Below are 20,504 nucleotides of genomic sequence, written 5' to 3'. Positions count from 1 at the left end.
AGAGTCCGTGGTCAGTGCCTCTCCCACACTCCCACTGACCTCTCTGCTCGCCTCCTTCCACAGCAGTGGCTGTTTCTCCGTCCCCCGGGGCCTGGGCACTTGCTCTCCGTCTGGGAAGCTCTTATCCAGGTTATCTGGTCCCTCTGCCTCTGGTCTCCCACTGAGGCCCTTCCCGGCCTTTATTGAAACTGCACCTCCACCCTGGCTGGTGTGGCTCAGTGGTTGAGCATCCACCTATGAACCAGGAGGTCATGGTTTGATTCCCGGTCAAGGCACATGCCCTGGGTTGGGGGCTCAATTCCCAGTGTGGGGCGTGCAGGAAGCAGCCAATCCATGATTCTCTCTCATCATTGATGTTTCTCTCTCTCTCTCTCCCTTCCTCTCTGAAATCAATAAAAATATATATATTTTTTTAAATGATTAGGTTTTGGGGAACGTCATGTGTTAGGATTTGAAGGACGGTTTCGAGCAGGACATGAAGACGGAGTGCCGACTGGGGCAGGTGAGGGTGGGGATGCCGGTGTGGGGAGCAAAGGAGAAAAGCAGGGAAGACTTAAAGATGCAAATGTGCCCCTGACCAGTTTGGCTCGGTGAATAGAGCGTCATCCTGCGGACTGAAGGGTCCCAGGTTCGATTCCGGTCAAGGGCATGTACCTTGGTTGCGGGCACATCCCCAGGAGGGGGTGTGCAGGAGGCAGCTGATCAATGTTTCTAGCTCTCTATCCCTCTCCCTTCCTCTCTGTAAAAAAATCAATAAAATATACTTTAAAAAAAAAGATGCAAATGTGGAACGCAGCACGGAGCAGGCTCGGGAACTGTGGGGACAAGAACTGGAGGAGCGGGAGATGTTCTCTCTAGGACAGAGGAGGTGCCCTGGCCGGAGCTCAGTTGGATAGAGCGTCGTCCTGATACGCCAAGGTTGCGGGTTCGATCTCTGGTCAGGGAACCTACAAGCATGAACCAGTGAGTGCGTCAACAAGCGGAACAACAAATCTATGTTTCTCTTTCCTTCCTTCCCTCCCTCCCTCCCTCTCTCTCTAAAATCAATTGTTTAGCCCTAGCTGGTTTGGCTCAGTGGATAAGAGCGTCCAGTGGTCGGCAAACTCATTGGTCAACAGAGTCAAATATCAACAATACAACGATTGAAATTTCTTTTAAGAGCCAAGTTTTTTAAACTTAAACTATATAGATTGGTATATTGTCATTAACTTAATTAGGGTCCTCCTAAGGCTTAGGAAGAGCCACACTCAAGGGGCCAGAGAGCTGAATGTGGCTCTCGAGCCGCAGTTTGCCGACCACTGGTCTAGCCCCAGGTGTGATTCCCATCAAGGGCACATGTCCGGGGTTTCAGGCTCAATCCCCAGTAGGGGGCGTGCAGGAGGCAGCCAATCAGTGATTCTCTCTCATCGTTGATGTTTCTCTCTCTCCTCTTCCTCTCTGAAATCAATAAAAATATTTTTTAAAATAATTTTAAAATAAAATCAAATTTAAAAAAACTGAGGAGATGAGTGGGGTGGGGAGTGTCCTGGCAGGATCCCCAGCGGGCACGAGGTCCTAAGGAGATGGTAGAAACAAAAGCCTCCCTCAGAGCTGTGGGGCAGGAATATTGCCTCATCTTCCCCCACACCAGGGTAGCAAACCTTTATATGCTTGCAAAACAAAAAGTCCCCAAAGATGCCCTACCCGGTGTGGCTCAGTGGATAGAGCGTCGGCCTGTGGACTGAAGGGTCCCAGGTTCGATTCTGGTCAGGGGCATGTACCTTGGTTGCGGGCTCATCCCCAGTAGGGGGTGTGCAGGAGGCAGCTGATCGATGTTTCTCTCTCATCGATGTTTCTAACTCTCTATCCCTCTCCCTTCCTCTCTGTAAAAAATCAATAAAAATTTATTTTTTTAAAAAAGTCCCCAAAGAGTCTGAATGCCAGGAAAATGTGCCCCTACAGGATGGGAACCTCTAGTGATCTGTGTGGCCTCAAATTTGAACAACCCAACAGAGCAATGCCTGATCGTCTGGACACATTTCCGAATCCGGGTTTATTTTCGGGGTCTGACACAGTCAGATGTTTCTTATATGAAAACCCCATGGACTTGGGGAAATTCCCTTCCCAGCCACCCACCTCCATGACCCCCGGGGGCAAAGAGATGGGGGTGGGGGGGCTGTGCTTATTCTGTACGGATCTGGGGAGGACGCTCCGGTAGAGGGAGGGGGGGGGGGGTGTCAACCCCGCCGAACCTCACACAGCCTATGAAAGCTGGCTCTGGTTTTGCCCTTACTTGCAACTCATTCATGTCTTCCTGGGCCAGGCAGCACTCTGAGGAGTTAAAGGTCCAGCTTGAAAGAGAATAACCAGGAGGAAATATGGCCGGGCAGGTAGGGGCTCCCTCCAAGCCTGCTCCCCCTTGTCCCCAAACTGCCAGCCCCGCTGGGAGACAGAGCCTGTAGCAGGGCGGACTGAGCCGTTTCTGGGACACCCTGGACCAACGGAGGCTGTGAGGGCTCTGTTCCTGCATCCCTGCCTTCGCGGGCTGGGCTGGGCTGGGCTGGGCTGGGGGCTGGCCCCCTCTCCCCTCGCCTTCTGCCCTTCCCAATTAAGAGCCTCCCAGTCCCTCAGGCCAACTTCCCCCGCCCCCTCCCCCTCAACACAAAAACCCTAGAGTGCCAGGCCGGTAGCAGCCCAGAAGCTGGGGCACATTCCCGGAGTTCCGATCGCCCCGAGATGTTTACTCTCTGGGCGGAGGGTGAGAAAGGAAAGCGAGATGTTGCAATCCACTCCCTCCACGTCAGCCAGCGGCGTCAGCTGAGCGATTAGCTGGCGGACATGGGTGGGGCAGAGGCAGGGCAGTGGGGCATGGAGCCTGGCCGCTCTGCCAGCCCTGACTCAGGTGCCGGCCGGCCGAGCTGCATCTCCCGGCAGGAGATGGCCACGTGCTCACTCGAAAACGAACCTGAAACCGAAGCCGCGCCAGGCCAGCGGGGTCAGGATTCCCCGCTTGAAATCAGAGGTGAGTCACCGCTGAGAGGGACGGACCTCGGCAGCTGACAAGTGGCCACAGAGAGGCAGAGGCGCGAGACGAGAGCACAGGAAGCAGGCAGGTGAGGGTGGGCGCCGCAGGGATGGCGGGGTCAGGGCCTGTCTCGGGGGTAGCAGGTCAGGGGAGGTGGCCTCCTGGTCCTGTGTCCGTCAAGCAGGATCGCAAGCCCTGGCACTGCCAGGCCAGGACGCCGGCAGGGTGGCAAGAGGCCAACTTCCCTTTGCCAGGTGGCGTTCGTGATAAGGGCAGGGCACAGAGCGCAGGCTGGCTGGGTGGTGGCCGGGGACGCCTGGGCCCCACTTGGCCCCCGGGTGACGATGTCCTTAATGCCTCCTGTTCTCCGGCGCAGCTGAGCGTCCGGGGCAAGCATGGCGAGCAGCATGGAGGTGGTGGCCATGGACTGTGAGATGGTGGGGCTGGGGCCCAACAACGAGAGCGGCTTGGCCCGGTGCAGCCTCGTGGACATCGAGGGCGCCGTGGTCTACGACAAGTTCATCCGGCCCGAGGGGGAGATCACCAATTACAGAACCGCGGTCAGCGGGGTCACGGCCCGGCACATGGAGAAGGCCACACCCTTCGCCGTGGCCAGGCTGGAGGTGAGTGAAGGGCGGTGTGCCAGCCGGGCCAAGGGGGGTGGGGGGTGGGGGTGCAGACACCATCGCCCAACACAGACACACTTCCCTGGCGCCTTCCCCAAGTGGGGGATCCCCGACCTGTGCTACTCATCCTGTGTCCCCATGCTGACTTCCACCTGTGCTCTGGCCCTCCTGCTGGTCTGTGATGATGATGAACTACGGTCCCACCTGATGTTCCTCGCACTGATTGGGGATCTGAATTCCCCATTCTTTCCTCTATACCCGGCCGGCCCCCACCGGTGAGCCCCGTGTGGCGATATGGGCGGGTCCGGGGCGGAGGCCTTCACTGGCCGGGCCCTGGCAGGGTGCCCTCCGGGTCCCTAAACACTGGCCCGAGGGGAGGGCTTGCTCCCGGACCCCCGCTGCAGCGGCAGGCAGGCTGGGCCGGCTGTCAGTCTGTCAGCTGTCAGTCTGTGGTCCCGAGACCCACCCCCTCCTGCAGCTGCTCCAGGTTTAACTTTCTGTTTCTCAGAATCACCAAACAGAAAACAAACTCAAGCACTTACTTCACAGGGGGCCCCAGGTTAGTCACTTCTGGGAAGGTGTTGAAGGGCAAACGAACGCACGCATTGGTTTCTGCGCCGCTGGGGCTTGGGGATGTCCAAGTCGAACAGGGGGAAGTGAGGTTTGTCTCAACTTCCCACACGCTCTCAACTTCCCACACCTCCCACGCCAGGCTCAGGTGCTAGAGATAAAACCGCTATTGTGTTTGGGGTTATTGTTTGTTTTTTAATCCTCACCCAAAGGACACGTTTTCATTGGTGAGAAAGAGAGAGAGAGAGAGAGAGAGAGAGAGAGAGAGAGAGAGAAGGAATTTTTTTTAATGTTTCCATCTTTACTTTGTTAATGTAAAGAAACCATTGAAACTTGTAAAGAATTTCTGTGAGTTTATTTGACCCAAACTGTCGACAAATGCTGGGAAGCTGAACCTCAATGGATTGAGATAATGCTCGGGAGAATGGCCGGTTACATCTGTATTTATACATGGCAATCAAAGGTTACATGAAATTGATTGGTGGTAGATTAAGGAGGTGGGATCAAGCAAAGGGGGGCAGGGGGGAGGGGAGACACCCCTGGGATTGCATAAAAAGTAACATAATGGACACGTACTTAGGTGGGTGCGGGAACAATTAACATGATAATGAAGGAATCTGTGGTCTCTGTCCTGGCGCCCAGCACATTTGGTGGTGCCCCAGGGGCTCCAGAAAAAAGGGAAGTTACAAGTTACCCAGACACTTCAAGGGTATGTTATCATCGATGCAAAAAGACAGATAGGCTCGGTTAAGGGAAAGGTTGACCTTGTCAGGGAAGATACCAGCCCAGGAAGTAACTGCCCACCACAACTGCTTTTAGTCAAAGTTTAATTTCAGACCATCCTTTGTGGTGACTTTAGGTCTCTGAGTTTGCAAGACCGCCATGCAGGCCTCCCCTGAGCTGGTCAGGTCCGCATGTGGCCCCTTTCGTCCACAAGAGAGAGAGAATTTGGTGAGAGAGAAACATCCATCGGTTGCCTCCTGCAGGCACCCTGACCGGGGATCACACCTGTAACCTTTTGGTGTACAGGAGGGCGCTCCTGCCAACACCAACGGAGCCGCCGGCCAGGGCGCGTAGCTACTACGTACTGGTGTAGGGTTTCCTGACTCTGTCTCCAGCGCATTCATGCCTCACCGAACAACCTGCCAAGGTGGGCTCCCAGGAGGGTTCCCGGAGGTAGCTCAGGTCTGAATCCCGGCAGGTCAGTCCACCTCTCTGCACCCAGTTTCCACACCCAGAGGTGACAACGAAGCAATGTCATAGGATGCTTGTGGGGACTGAGAAAAGTGCCAGGGGAGGGTGCCTCTCGGGCAGGGATGGAGAACCTTCTGAGCTCGGCGTGTCAGCATTTTGAAAGACCCTAACTTAACTCTGGTGCCGTGTCACATATAGAAATGTTTTGATATTTGCAACCATAGTAAAACAAAGACTTATATTTTTGATATTTATTTTATATAGTTAAATGCCATTTAACAAAGAAAAAATCAACCAAAAAAAAAAAATGAGTTCGCATGTCACCTCTGACACGCGTGTCATAGGTTCGCCATCACTGCTCTAGGGACTCACTCTAGCTACCCTGATTGTCCGCCCTGTAACCCCATGTCACAGATAAGGAAACAGGCTGACCTGGACCAGTGGATGTACTGCCTGGCTAGGGCCACTGTAACGAAGGACCGCAACTGGGGGGCGTAAGCAGCGGAAGTGTGTGTCTCTCAGTTCTGGAGGCTAGAAGTCCAAGATCAAAAGGTGTGAGCCAGCCCTAGCCCGTTTGGCTCAGTGGCTAGAGTGTCAGCCTGCGGACTGGAGGGTCCCGGGTTCGATTCCAGCCAAGGGCACATGCCTGGGTTGTGGGCTTGATCCCCAGTGGGGCATGTGCAGGAGGAGGCCAATCAATGATTCTCTCCCATCATTGATGTTTCTCTCTCTCTTTCCCTCTCCCTTCCTCTCTGATATTTAAAAAAAAAAAAAAAAAGTGTGAGCCAGTGGAGTTTCGCTCTTTCTTCTTCTTTTAAATTTATTTATTTGAGAGAGAGGTGGGAAGGAAAATGGAGGAGAGAGAGAGAAAGAGAGAGAGAGAGAGATGGATTTGTTGGTCTACCTATTGACGCACTCATTGGTTAATTCTTTTTTTTTTTTAATATAGTTTATTGATTTTTTTACAGAGAGGAAGGGAGAGGGATAGAGAGTTAAAAACATCGATGAGAGAGGAACATCGATCAGCTGCCTCCTGCACACTCCCTATTGGGGATGTGCCCACAACTAAGGTACATGCCCTTGACCAGAATCGAACCTGGGACCCTTGAGTCCGCAGGCCGACGCTCTATCCACTGAGTCAAACCAGTTAGGGCTCATTGGTTAATTCTTGTCTGTGACTGGGAATCGAACGCACAACCTTGGTGTATTGGGATGGACACTCTGACCACTGAGCGGCCCGGCCAGCGCCCGGGGTTGGTTCTCTCTGAGGGCTGAGGGGGAGAATGTTTCTAGGTCTCTCCCAGCTCCCAGGCGTGGGCTGGCAATCTTTGGTGTTCGTCGGCTTGTAGACATGTCACCTCAACCTCTGCCTTCGCGTTCACGTGGCGTTCTCCCCGTGCGCGTCTCTGTGCCCAGATTCCCCCTTTTTATCAAAGCTCCCGTTATTTGGACTCGGGGCTCCCCCTAACTCCGTCTGCACAGATCCTACTTCCACATAAACCACGTTTTGAGGAACTAGGGATTTCAACAAGTGAATCTGGCCGGCCTGGGGTGGACAGAGTTGGCACAATTCAGCCCATAACACTGAATAACGGGCCCAAATCCATAAAACAGAATGGGAAGGGCTGGTCAGGATTCGAACTCGGGCTCGAAACCTCTAGGGCTGTGTGTCCCATAGGGTGGGGTGCCCACGTGGCCGGTGAGCCCCCGGAAAGCAGCTGGTCTGAACCGCCAAGTGCTGTGAGTGTACCCTGCATTTCAAAGACTTGTTTGTTTAAAAAAAAAATCATAAAATACCTGGGTAACTTTCTATAGCGATGACCTGTTGACATGGTAGTATTTTGGGTCTATTCGGTTAAATAAAACATATCAAAACTAACCTGACCTATTTCCTTTGAACCTTTTCCAATATGGCTACTAGATGATGTAAATGCCATAATGTGGCTCCTGGTCTATTTCTCTTGGTCAGCACTGACCTAGAGGTGCTAAGAGGGTGCTGGGGAGCCCTGGCGGGGGGGGGGGGGGGCACTATATATCATGGTGGTTCTGGAGAGACTCCAGGAGGCTGGTGGCATGTGCAAGAGGTGGGAGGAGTTTGCGCATGCAGCTGAGTAGGCCATAGGGAGCCACTGAAGATTCTTGAGCAAGAGCATGACAGGATCAGAGCCAGTTTCAGAAAAACTACAATGGGGTGGGGGAGGAATGCTGTGGAGGAGAGATGGGAGTGAGGGAGAGAGGACAATGGGAGAGAATCAGAGTCCCTAAGGAGCAGCTATGGGGGAGTGGTGAGGGGGAGCTGAGACATAAGTAGCAGAGGACTAGAAAGAAGGAAATGTTAGGACAGAGGAGACCAAAGGCGACTCACCAAGAAGGGGAGAGCAGCATAAAAAAGGGACAGGCCCTGGCTGGTGTGGCTCAGTGGATAGAGCATCGGCCTGCGGACTGGAGGGTCCTGGGTTCGATTCCCTGTCAGGGCACATGCCCGGGTTGCAGGCTCGATCCCCAGCAGGGGGCGTGCAGGAGGCAGCCGATCCATGATCCCCTCTCATCATTGATGTTTCTCTTTGAAGTCAATAAAAATATATTTAAAAAAAAAAGAAGAAGAGGTGGGTCAGTTCAGGCGCCAGCGAGAGGCCAAGGGCACTGAGAGGAGCTCCCCACACTCAGATCCCCGCTGAGCAGTCAGGTGGACGGCGGGACCCCATCCTTCCTCCGCCTCCCCAGCCTCCCTCCCATCAGAGCGGCAGAAAGCGAAAGAGCCCGGAGCAGGGGGACAGGAGGCAGCAAAGACACACTTGTGGCACCTCTGGGCGTGGACATTCGGGCCGTTCCCTGGGCGCCCTTAGCACTGCCCTGGAAGGCAGGACACCTCAGCCTCGTCCAGCCTGGGTGCAGAAATGCTTTGGTTCTCAGGTAGAGGTGATGCCAGGCCCAGTGCTTCTTGAGAGTGGCACGAAGCCCTGCCCAGAGCAGGCACCGAGCCACCCCAGGAGCGAGGCGAGACTCTGAAATGGGTCTTTGGACCCACAGCTGGGGTTCCCGCTTCCTGCTTCCATCACTGACTGGCCCGTGTGACCTTGAGCAAGTGAGAAACCCTTTCTTTTTTATGTATATACGAGAGGCCCAGTGCACAAAAATTCATGCACTCGGTGGGGGTGGGGGGGCCTCAGCCTGGCCTGCGCCCTCTCGCAGTCTGGGACCCCTCGAGAGATGTTCGCCTGCCAGCTTAGGCCTACTCCCCGGGGGATCAGGCCTACGGTGGCAGTCAGACATCCCTCTGGAAGCCCAGGAGCCCTCAGGGGATGTCCGACTGATGGCTTAGGACCTCAGGGAGTGGGCCTAAGCTGTCAGTCAGACATCCTTAGTGCTGCCGAGGCTCCCACCACCGCCGTTGTGCTTGCAGCCAGTCAGCCCAGCCTGTGGCTGAGTGGAGCTCCCCCTGTGGGAGAGCACTGACCACCAGCGGGCAGCTCCTGCATTGAATGTCTGCCCGCTGGTGGTCAGTGTGCGTCATAGCAACCAGTCGTTCCCGGTCATTCCACTGTTAGGGTCAATTTGCATATTACCCTTTTATTATATAGAGATATGGACCTTTCTGAGCCTGTTTTCTCACCGGAGAAAGGGGAGTACTGGTTTTTCCTTCCAACACAGGGGAGTCTGGAAGCGGTGATGGCCTATAGCAGAGGTCGGAAAACTGCGGCTCGCGAGCCACATAGGGCTCTTTGGCCCCTTGAGTGTGGCTCTTCCACAAAATACCGACTTCTGGGCATGGGCCACAAAGTTTTAGTCGCACTGTACATGCGCGCCCGCATGTGGTATTTTGTGGAAGAGCCCCACTCAAGGGGCCAAAGAGCCGCATGTGGCTCGCGAGCCGCAGTTTGCTGACCACTGGCCTATAGCCTTAGCTCAGTGCCCAGTTCATGGCGCATGGCCACTAATGTGCCCGTGGGGAAAAGACAGAAATCTTGATTTTTCATCTGAGTCGCCTCTCTGACTCCCCTAGAGAATGCAGCCTTAGACTCTGGCCCTCATTTTCTGCCTGCTTGTTGCCTACCCTGCTGCCTGAGAGGCTTCCCCAGGCCTGGCTCAGATCACAGCCTCCCAGGGCCCCCCTGGCCTAAATTCCTCTGAGCCTCAACGTACCTGCCTTCTCTCACAGCTCAGCCACCACCCACCTGTGCTTCAGACAAACCTCTACTTGTCCCGAGTCCCTGCCCCTAGAAATCCTACCATCCTGGCAGGCCCAAGCCAGAGGAGTCCCCACAATTCAAACTGTCAGCACAAGAAGGAACTCATGAGGAGACTGAGGTCCAGAGAGGGGCAGTGACTTGCCTAAGGACACACAGCAACTTGGGATGCAACTTAGTGCACAGACTCAGGGCTCTCACCTGCAGATTAATTACCCTTTTATTTTCTTTCTTTCTTTTTTTTAACTAACAGTACTTCTTAATAGCTTGTAACTCACTTCTATAAGTTAATGCTCTTTTAATGTTAGCCCAGTATGGGGAGTAGCATCTACCCCATGATGGGGATTGGAGGGATAATTGCATTTTTACTTTGCAAACAAGGGAACCGAATCCTGTGGAGCATCGTGGTTTAGGAGGGACACACGGAGGACACGAGGGAGGCCGCGGTAGCTTGTGGACCAGAAGCTATTTCATATGGAACCAGCACAGCAGCCCTCGCCCTGGTGGGGTGCCTTGTTGGGGGGCCACCGTTGGGCAGGTGCCTATGGGCTCAGCCAGATGGAGGACGAATTCAGTATCCAGGTTCCCCCAGGGTTAGCTGCCTCGTGAGGAGAAGACACAAGCAGGGGACAGGAAAGAGGAGGACCGGGCCCCTCCTGAAGATGAGAGTAAAGGACCCGGGCCTCCACAAGGAAAACATCCTTACAGGCCCTGACAGCCACCTGTCCTGGCAGCCGGGAATGGATGAATGGATACACGAATCAATGGAGAGATGGAAGAATGGATACAGGTATTAATGAAGGAATGAATGAATGGGTACAGGAACTAATGAAGGAATGGATGAATGGACACAGGAACCAAGGAAGAAATGGAGGAATGGATACAGGAACTAATGAAGGAATGGATGAATGGACACAGGAACCAATGAAGGAATGGAGGAAAGGATACAGGAACTAATGAAGGAATGGATACAGGAATTAGTGAAGGAATCAATGAATGGATACAGGAACTAGTGAAGGAATGAATGGATGGATACAAGAACCAATGAAGGGATGGAGGAATGGATATAGGAACTAATAAAGGAATAGGTGAATGGATACAGGAACCAATGAAGGAATGGATGAGTGGATATAGGAACTAATGAAGGAATGGATACAGGAACCAATGAAGGAATGGAAGAATGGATACAGGAACCAATGAAGGAATGGATGAGTGGGTATAGGAACTAATGAAGGAATGGAGTGGATACAGGAACCAATGAAAGAATGAATACAGGAATTAATGAAGGAATCATGAATGGATACAGAAACTAATGAAGAAATGGATGAGTGGATACAGGAACTAATGAAGGAATGGATACAGGAATTAGTGAAGGAATCAATGAATGGATACAGGAACTAATGAAGGAATGAATGGATGGATACAAGAACCAATGAAGGGATGGAGGAATGGATATAGGAACTAATAAAGGAATAGGTGAATGGATACAGGAACCAATGAAGGAATGGAAGAGTAGATACAGGAACTAATGAAGGAATGGAGGAGTGGATACAGGAACAAATGGAGGAGTGGATACAGGAACCAATGAAGGAATGGATGAGTGGATATAGGAACTAATGAAGGAATGGAGTGGATACAGGAACCAATGAAGGAATGAATACAGGAATTAGTGAAGGAATCATGAATGGATACAGGAACTAATGAAGGAATGGATACAGGAACTAATGAAGGAATGGAGGAATGGATACAGGAACCAATGAAGGAATGGATACAGGAATTAGTGAAGGAATCATGAATGGATACAGGAACTAATGAAAGAATGGATACAGGAACTAATGAAGGAATGGATACAGGAATTAGTGAAGGAATCAATGAATTGATACAGGAAGTAATGAAGGAATGAATGGATGGATACAGGAACTAATGAAGGGATGGAGGAATGGATATAGGAACTAATAAAGGAATGGAAGAATGGATACAGGAACCAATGAAGGAATGGATGAGTGGATACAGGAACCAATGAAGGAATGGAAGAATGGATACAGGAACCAATGAAGGAATGAACACAGGAATTAGTGAAGGAATCATGAATGGATACAGGAACTAATGAAGGAATAGAAGAGTGGGTACAGGAACGAATGGAGGAGTGGATACAGGAACAAATGGAGGAGTGGATACAGGAACGAATGGAGGAATAGGTGAATGGATGATGGAAGCAGCAGCTCTGAGCTGCTGCACAGTCTTCAGTGCAGAGATGTCCACACTCGTGCAAGGCAGACAACGCCCTGAACGCTGGCGAGGGCCCCTCCCCCGCTGTGTGAGTCAGTGGATTCTGGGGTAGAGACCGCCCTCTGGATGTTCAACAAGGGTGACTTTTGATCTGGGAAATACTTGGAACGAGAGTGAAACTCGGTGGAGGGAGAATATACGGGCAGACACCTGGGCCAGCCCCTCCCTGTCTCTGCGACCTGGGTACACACGGCTCTGCAGCCCTGCTCTCTGTTGGTCACATGGTATGTCGATCCCTGCCTCCCAGAAGCCGTCTTCCTGGTTCCAGAAACCTTCACGGAGTGCTCTCTGCTCTGAGATGAATGGCGTTAATACAGCCCCTGCGTTCTTCGTAGTGGTGACCATCACAACCACAATCACAGTGACAGGCTCAGGTGCATCCCAGCTCTCAACTCGCCAGCTGTGTGACCTGAGCAAGCGTCTTAACCTCTCTGATCCCTGGGCCCCACCCTCGGTAAAATGGAACTAAAAATACTCTTGCTGAGAGGCCGCATGACGGGGTGCGGAAAGTACCTGGCCGGGTGCCAGGATAACGAAGGCAGACAGATTGATGTCCCTTCCCCCCACCCCTCTCCAGTTCTTTCCCCGAGTTTGAGCAACTCCACCTCCTGTGTGTGATACACCTGCCTCATTACACTGACTCGGGGCAGATCCCACGGCCCTGAGGTCCTGCGGGCTGGTACCTCCCCACCTGCCTGGGCTTCAGAAGGTCCCCCTTCCCCTCCCCAGCCCTGCCTCAGAAAGCCAGGGGAGCCCTGGCTGCCAGCTGGCCCCTGGAGGCTCACCTGACACATGGGGAACAGAAGCCCAGAGATGCTCTTTAAGCTCCCTGAGGCCACACAGCACGTCCCAGCCAGCTCTCCCTGCCCATGCTCAGCATTTCTGGCCTGAAGGGTTGTGGCTCTCCCCTTTGCCCTGCTTCCTTGTCCTTCCTCTGCGTGTCCACCCCCACACCCCCTTGTCTCATGATGAGTCCTGGGCCCCCCCCCCCCGCCCCAGGACCCTCAGGCTCGGGAAGTGATGAATTTCCCAGGAATGCACCCCACCATGACTTGGCCCTACAAGATCTGGGACCCCCGTGGCTGCCTCTGGAATGGGAGATCGCTCCCTCAGGGCGTGTGTGAGCTGTGTGTGAGCTGGGCCCGAGCCAGCCCCCAGCCGGGAAAACAGGCCACATTGTTTGCAAACACAGGATGTGAGCAAGGGAAGGGGTGTGACCCACAGCCGCAGGCACACTTCCCCACTCTCCCAGGGGTGCCTGGGTGCTTTCTCTGCTTTCTCTACGCGCTGGCCAGCGCCCTTTCCTTGAGCACACGTCCTGGGCCCTCGCCTGCTAGAAATGCAGAATCCAGGTTTCAGTGAGAAGCCCCAAGGGCACCCTGAGCCCCAGGGTGAGGAGGCACTGGTGTCCATCAAGAACTGGCAGCTTTGCTCCTCAAACGAGCTTGCCCTGGTCCCAGTGCCCAGCACGCTGCGTCCAGGGAAGGCCCCAACCAAACCACGAGAATGGCGGGCAGGCCGGCCACCCTGCCTGCGGATGCCTCCAGCGCTGGGACGGGACGGTGGACAAGTCCCCTCACCTCTCTGAGCCTCAGCTTTCTCTTCTGTAAAGTGGGCATATTGGTCCTCTGGTCTCCAAGGGAGAGTCAATCAGAGGCCCCCCGTGAAGTCTCAGGAGGCCACTCAGGGCAGAAGCAGGATGCGGGGGGGGGGGGGCACAGACTGGGGTCCTGGGCTACGCACGGAAGAAGCGATGCAGGCTGTCTGCGAGCTTCCAAAGGCGGCCCCAAGAGGGCCCTGAGCTGCCCCTTCCACCGGGGTGCATCCGGCTCACCCTTCCCTTCCTCTCTAACGCAGCCCAGGAAAAGGAAGGCGACCGGCCTGTGAGGCCAGAGGCAGGCTCTGCAGAGCCACCACGGGAGGAGAGAGAACGGAGGCTTGGGTGCGTGTGCAGGGCTCCGGCCGGAAGCACTCTCAGGGGCTCAGGGTTGCTCCCTGCAGCTTGGCCGCTAGGCTGCAGGGAGGTGGTGGTGTGTGTGTGTGTGGGGGGGGGGGGGGGTCCCCTGCTCTTTCCCCAAAGGATGGTGCCGGCTTTGAAGGCTGCTCTGCCAGGAGCCGTGTGATTGCCCCATTTCTCTAATGATGCTTAGCAAGTCACCCCCAAACCTGCCGGTTCAAATAACGTCAATACTTATTTCTCTCATGTACCCGCAATCTGGGCAGGGCTTGGCGGACGGGGACAGCTGGTACGTGGGGGCGGAGGGAGGGGCCGAGGGCTGGAATCATTGCCAGGTGTGCTGGCCCACCACCCACCCACCGGTGCGTCGTCTGGCAGGGGGCTCCTCCGGCCTGCATATCTGTCTCTGTGTGGTCTCCCCAGGCCTCAGGGGAGCTCAGGGACCCAGGGATACTGGCCCCACAGAGAAGTCAGAAGTCACGCAGGCTGGCCCCTGTGGGAGGCGGTGGGGAGTCAGACCCCAGATGCTGCGAGAGGAGCGTCATGAAATCTACAAACTCCTTTTGGAAATCATCAGAGCAACCTCGGGCAAATGGCTTCGCTTCTTGGTGCTCCCATTTTTTTCCATTTGCAAGAGCTAGCGAGCTACAGCCCCTCCCCGTCGCTCTATACGTGCTGTGACGAAACCATCAACTTCATGGCTTAACGCCACACTGACCGATCATTTAGTCTTCGGTTCTGAAGTCCTCCCAAGAGAACGAGAGGAGGGGCTGAAAAGGCCAAGCTTCTGATCACGGCTCGGTCTTTCTGGTGACCAGCCCCCACCCAGAGCTGCCTCCGTAGAACAAAAGACACACCTGTCGCCCAGGAAAGCCCAAGGGTTTCAGGGGCTCTAGGTCAGGAACCGGCGACAGAGACCGATCGATATTTTTCTATTAGCTCACGCATTGCTACTCCACACTGAAACCACTGAAGGCATCGTATGGGCCTTGAACACAGACAGACCTACACTGCTAAGCGTGAGGAGGGACTTGGTCCACACTCCTCTCATTTTGGATATGATATGTCTGAAGTTCAGAGAGGGACAGTGCTTTGCCCAAGGTCACACAGCAGGTCAAGGGGGGGCTGCTCCCACCTTCCTTGCCAGCTCAGGACAGCACCCAGTGGCCCACCCTGGAGGCCCTGGGTGATGCGTGTGGGGGTGCGTGTCTTCCCGGCCAGATCCTGCAGCTCCTGAGAGGCAAGCTGGTGGTGGGTCACGACCTGAAGCACGACTTCGACGCTCTGAAAGAGGACATGAGCAAGTACGCCATCTACGACACGGCCAGCGATAGGCTGCTGTGGCGGGAGGCCGACCTGCACCGCTGCAAGCGTGTCTCCCTCCGCGTGCTCAGCGAGCGGCTCCTGGGGAGGCGCATCCAGGTGAGGCGCCCCCTCCCCTCCCAGGCTGGGGGCCGAAGAGCCGGCCTCGGGGCAGCCCGTCCGAGGCACCCCTAGGAGGGTCCGGTCTGGGGGGGGCCTGGCCCTTCCCTCCAAGACACTAAACCCCAGCAGGGGCAACCGAGCAAATAAAGGGTGTCCCAAAATTCACGCAAGAAGTAATTTTGATAGAAAACACAGGCTTATAATTAAAAATTGTAAATTTTTTATTGATTCATAAAGTATACAGTATGGGGTTATGTATGGAAGGGCATATCGTGAGAATACGCTGTAGAGAGCTTCTTGAAATGTCCAATTCTTGACCACGGTGCCGAATTGATGTCCCTGGACCCTCAGCAACACTCTCACGAACTGCTTCGATGTCTTGTGTTGAACGGCTTGTTCAAGGACGGCCAGAGTGTTTAAGATCACTAATTTGTCCAGTCTCCCTAAATTTTTTAATTAATCTCTTCACAGGTGATGAAGTTAAATCACTATCCCGACCATATTTTGCACGAAAATTGTGAACTGTAGCTGCCAAACCTTCATTATTTTTAAAATATTGCTCAACAATGATAACGCGTTGGTCTTTCGTGTGGCGCTCCATTTTTAATAACCCTGAACTGTCAGCTGTCACACTATCTTTTTTTTTCCGTTGGCAACACTTTACAGCACAAATGGCGTAAAATTCAAATCTTGCGTGAATTTTGGGACACCCTTTAGTTGGCCCCGGAGACACTCTGAGTCCCTTTAGTCCTGAGGGGCTGTGCACCTTTCAGAGGGGCCGTGTCTCCCGGGGCAACAGGTGTTGATCACGCACCTACTGACCCAGAGGCTGGGGACGTCAGGTGAGCAAGGCTGTGTCCTGGAGGAACTGTTGGTTCCGTGGAGGGCGGCCCCTAGCTGGATCATCAGCACACACTGTGGGGAGTGTCCCGTGGAGGGCAGGGCAGGGCAGGCGTCCTGGGGGCACGGGTGGTAGGTGGGTGGCAGGACAGGAGACCAGATCTGGATGGAGTCTGAAAGGCGGCTGTCAGTGGGGGCAGGCAGGAGACGGGGTGCAGGAGGGGACCACAGGAGCCCCAGCCTGCTTGGCTGGGGAGCGGGGCTCATGCGGAAGCAGGAGAGCGGGCTGGGTTTGGGCTCCGCCGTCAGCCTTGAGGCACACGGGGCCAAGGACAGAAGGGCCAGCACAGCGGTTCACTGGACAGCACCTTCTCAACCGGCTGAGCGAGGGACACTGTGGAATCTCTCGGTGACATATTCTGGGGTGCCCGAGAGCGCCCTGCAGAGCTGCTCCGGCCCCTGTGTCCTGTGGCAAGTCTGCAGTGCCATCAGTCACCGGGTGTGAGCGCCCTGAGGGCCACTGGTTGCCAGGATGCTGCTGAGGTGCCCAGCCATGTCCCGGTCCCAGGCCTTCGTGCCCCGGTCCCACGGCTAACGGGGGAAGCCAGGCCTGGTCCAGCTACCTGTAAAGTCCAGGGTGTCAGAGTCCTGGGGAGACCCCCCCCCCCACCGACTCACCTTGGGGCCTGGAAGTCGGGGTGTGAGCAGGGAAGGGCGGGTCACACCAGGCCTGTGGATGGGGCCCGCCCGCAAGTCCCCACTCTGTCCGTGTGTCTGCAGAACAGCCTGTCGGGCCACAGCTCGGTGGAAGACGCCAGGGCAACCATGGAGCTCTATCAGATCTCCCGAAGAATCCGCGCCCACTGAGGGCCGCCCGCCCGGTGGTGCCCGCTGGACTCAGCCCCTCCCCCAGGGGCCACAGGGGCCTTCAGAACTGTGACGCCTTTGCTCTTGGAAAATGCATCTTTGGTAGTAAAACGCCTCTATATTTTCTCTACGCCACCCCGGGTCCTCTTCTTGTCTTTTCCTTTCTTCTCTCCGAGCCGGGGAACGGCGGGCGGGACCCGGTCTGTGTGATGCTGAGAGGGCCGCGGAGACTTGAGCCGGGATGTGGGGGGACAAGTGTCCGTTTCCTTCATATCCTGAATCCTGGGGGTTGTGTGACTTCATTACCAACTCCTGCCACTCCCTCCCTTTTCCAGTTGCTTCCACGCCCCGAGAGGTGGCATTATTTCCCGGGGGTGGCTCCCGGCTCACAGGTCCATCCATGCCATCCTGAAGTTGGTGTCACGGCCACGGTGAGGTTTGAAGCGAAGGCACAGGCGGGGTGACGGGTGTCACCCCTGGCGACCTCCTCTTATCCGTGAAGTAGGGAGTAGAGCCAGTGGACGCGCTGGAGTCCTGGCTCTGCCACTGGGCAGCGGCGTGACACAGGGCGAGTTACTGAACCTCCCGTGCCTCAGTTTCTCCATCTGTAAAATGGGGAACTCTTCACAATTCATAGGATTCTTGGGAGATGCTGCCTACGAAACCTCGTCACCGCACCTGTCGGAGCTCAGGCACCCACCACGTGTCATGACTGGCGCTCAGTCTCCGGGCCACCTGAGGGTCAGGGGACCCCGGGGAGAGCAGCGGCACCCAGCCTGGCCCCCTGAAGGAAGGGTCAGGTGGGGGGAGAAGGGTCTACCCCAGAGCGCTGACTGCCCATTAGAATCGGCTACAGAGCTGCTATTTCCATCCGTGCCTGGGTCTCACGTTAGACCCACTAAGCATGCATGGCTGTTCTTTTTTTTTTTTTTAATATGTTTTTATTGATTTCAGAGAGGAAGGGAGAGGGAGAGAGAGGCAGAAACATCAATGAGGAGAGAGAATCATGGATCGGCTGCCTCCTGCACGCCCCACACTGGGGGATCGAGCCGACAACCCGGGCATGTGCCCTGACCGGGAATCGAACTGTGACCTCCTGGTTCATGGGTTGATGCTCAACCCCTGAGCCATGCTGGCGGGGCAAGAATGGCTGTTCTCTCTAGGATATTTGAATCGTGCCCAGGGGCTTTGTTAAGCAGCCCCAGTATCTGGAGGGTGCTGGGCCCACCCCCAGTTTCTGACTCAGCAGGTCTAGGTGGAGCCCCAGGATCTGAATTCCTACCAAGTTCCCTGCCGCAGCCGATCCTGCTGGCCCAGGACCAGGCTTCGAGAGGCACCTCCTAAGCGCCAGGTGACTGTAAAGTGCAGCCACAGTTCAGAGTCACTGCCCTAGGCGCTGAGGGCCACCAGGCCGGACTCCTGTCACTGGCCCAGCCTCGTCCCCTGCCACCCCCTTGCTGCCTGCTCATGCAGAGAAAGAGGGCCATATCCTACGTAGCACCGCTACAGGTAAGGTTGAGGGCATAAAGGATTCGAATCCAGGCCCGTTGGACCCCCAACTGGAGTGCTTCCCACTACCACTGCTTTGCAATGGCTGTACCTCCCCGTTCGCACCCTAACCTCTGTGAACCAGGAAGGCTCCCTCCCAGGTGAGGGAACGGGGCGGGGGAGGAGGGAGGGGGGGAAGGAGGGGGGGGAGGGAGGGGGGGAAGGAGGGGGGGAGGGAGGAGGAGGGAGAGGTGCAGTTTGCGTCCTCAGGGCTCTCTGCTGCCCTCTGCTGTTGTATGATTTTTGTAAACCTCCAAAGCGGCCAGCTGCAGCTGCCTTGCCTGGCCACCAGGTGGTGCCCTTGGTCCGTCTATCAGCCAGGCTGGCTGCAGTGCAGGCAGAACCAGCCCAAGGAGGAACGCAGGCGACGGGGGTGGTGAGGTGTGAGGGGCTGTGTCTGCAGAAACCGGTGGAGGGCTGCTCCAGAGAGGGGCTGGGCCGTGATGCAGCCTGGCCTGCAAGGTGGCCCCAGCCTCCCCACTCCCAGGAAGTTTCCTTCCACGGTCCCAGGCTTCTGTGAAAGGAGAAATGAACCCGGGTTCCCCAAGGAAATCTAACCCGACTTCCTGGTTCTGGCTGTGGTGCTCGGATGCCCTCAGGGGAGAGAAAACACAGACGCTGGGTGCCCTACAGAGATCACCAGCTTTAGAGTCAGGGCAACCTGGCTCCAGTCTCACCTCTGAGGGGCTCAGTGTTCCCATCCATCAAATGGGCTGAGAGGAGACTTGAGATCTCACACACAGTAGGGCCCCATAAGCTGCACCCACCACTACTCATCTTAAAAGCAGAGAGCTGCCTCTGGGCCACCCCTCGAGACCACTGACCTAGCTTGGTCCGAACAGAAATAAAGTCTATCCGCTGAGGTTGCAAAGGATGGAGGAGGGGAAGGTGACGCTTGTGAGTGGTGGCTTTGTGCCTGATCCGTCATCCCTCAGTTCCGGAAAGTGCCGATCAGGGTCCGCCCCAGGCACCCAGGGAGGAGGCAGAGCCAAGCCCTTTAGCTGCCCCACTCGCCTTCCCCAGATCAGCCTCCAGCCCCACCGCCCCCCACCCACCCTCAGACCCACAGCTGCTGGACCAGGGGTGTCTCCATTCTCAGAGCATCTGCTGGGGTGCCCTTCCCAGGCCCGAGACACCCCAGGGGCCTAGCTCCACTCCTGAGCAGGAAAGCACAGTGAATGACGAAGCTGTTCTGGTGGCGTCTCCCTGGAGACCATGGTGGACCCCTGTGCATGACGGCGGCATGAGGAGGGGGAGGAAGCGGGTGCCCTGGTGGCCTGCAGCCAGGCGGGAGCTCTACCTGCCTGCACCCCAGTTCATGCCATGTGGTCTCACCTGGACCCATGGGAATCTGAAGGGGGAGAAAGGTGGTATGGCCGGGGCCTCAGCTCCAAGGCTCACAGACCTAAATGCTGTGCAGAACCGGGAGTGAGCGCCTGACCCCGCTGGGCTGGGCAGGGGGCACTCAGCCCCAGGGGAGTGTGCCCGGCAGACACGCTGGCCAGTGGGCACACCTTCAGGGCTGGGCCCAGCTCACGGGCCACTTGGAGACCTAAGCTCTGGTCCCCCTGACTCCTGACCCCTTCCGGCTGGGGGGCCATCCACCCTCGGCCTGGAAGTGTCCAGTGGCAGAGAATGAGCTCACTGTCTCACAAGCACTCCTCCGAGGGTGGGGGTCCCGGCGTATGCACGCAGGGCTGGAAGCTCCCACCCAGGACAAAGCCACGCCCACGCCGACACGGTGGCCTGTCACCATCTTCAGATCATTGTCATGTCTCTCATCTCTGCCCCCAGGTGCCTGCTTACATGTCCCCGATTTCTGCAAAGTTTTCCCCTGATGCAGAGCCCCTCCCATTCCCCCTCACCCTAGGAACGGCCCCAGCGCCCTTGCCTTCCCTGCTCACTCCCTGGCCCAGTGGTCGGCAAACTCATTAGTCAACAGAGCCAAATATCAACAGTACTTCTTCAAAACAGACTCCCCCAGGCCGAAAACCGAC

The 20,504-nt window shown here is 55.7% G+C and overlaps 1 protein-coding gene across 4 annotated transcripts; it reads left to right on the top strand.

Moving 5' to 3' along the window:
- Positions 1-2,858: 2,858 nt before the first annotated feature.
- Positions 2,859-17,089, top strand: ISG20 (interferon stimulated exonuclease gene 20). Of its 4 annotated transcripts, none has more exons than XM_070400321.1 (4): positions 2,859-3,001; positions 3,381-3,627; positions 15,049-15,249; positions 16,873-17,089. In XM_070400321.1, the coding sequence occupies exons 2-4, from the start codon at positions 3,400-3,402 to the stop codon at positions 16,957-16,959; spliced, it is 516 nt and encodes a 171-aa protein (XP_070256422.1). In that variant the 5' UTR covers positions 2,859-3,001; positions 3,381-3,399; the 3' UTR covers positions 16,960-17,089. The 4 variants fall into 4 exon arrangements, with proteins under 4 accessions (XP_070256422.1, XP_070256423.1, XP_070256421.1 ...); XM_070400322.1 differs by having other exon boundaries at positions 3,001-3,088; XM_070400320.1 differs by lacking the exon at positions 2,859-3,001 and adding an exon at positions 3,004-3,092.
- The last annotated feature ends 3,415 nt before the right edge of the window (positions 17,090-20,504 follow it).

This window comes from Myotis yumanensis, unplaced genomic scaffold (assembly GCF_028538775.1).
Source record: "Myotis yumanensis isolate MYYU_CA2020_CCGP unplaced genomic scaffold, mMyoYum1.0.hap1 SCAF_20, whole genome shotgun sequence".
NCBI classification, from domain to species: domain Eukaryota; kingdom Metazoa; phylum Chordata; class Mammalia; order Chiroptera; family Vespertilionidae; genus Myotis; species Myotis yumanensis.
Note: the sequence above shows the minus strand (reverse complement) of the source record. Positions and strands in the feature narration are given on the sequence as shown.

Coding starts and splice junctions, on each gene's coding strand:
- ISG20 (XM_070400321.1), top strand. CDS start 3,400: ATGGCGAGCAGCATGGAGGTGGTGGCCATGGACTGTGAGATGGTGGGG. Junction 3,628..15,048: donor TCGCCGTGGCCAGGCTGGAG/GTGAGTGAAGGG, acceptor CTTCCCGGCCAG/ATCCTGCAGCTCCTGAGAGG. Junction 15,250..16,872: donor TCCTGGGGAGGCGCATCCAG/GTGAGGCGCCCC, acceptor GTGTGTCTGCAG/AACAGCCTGTCGGGCCACAG.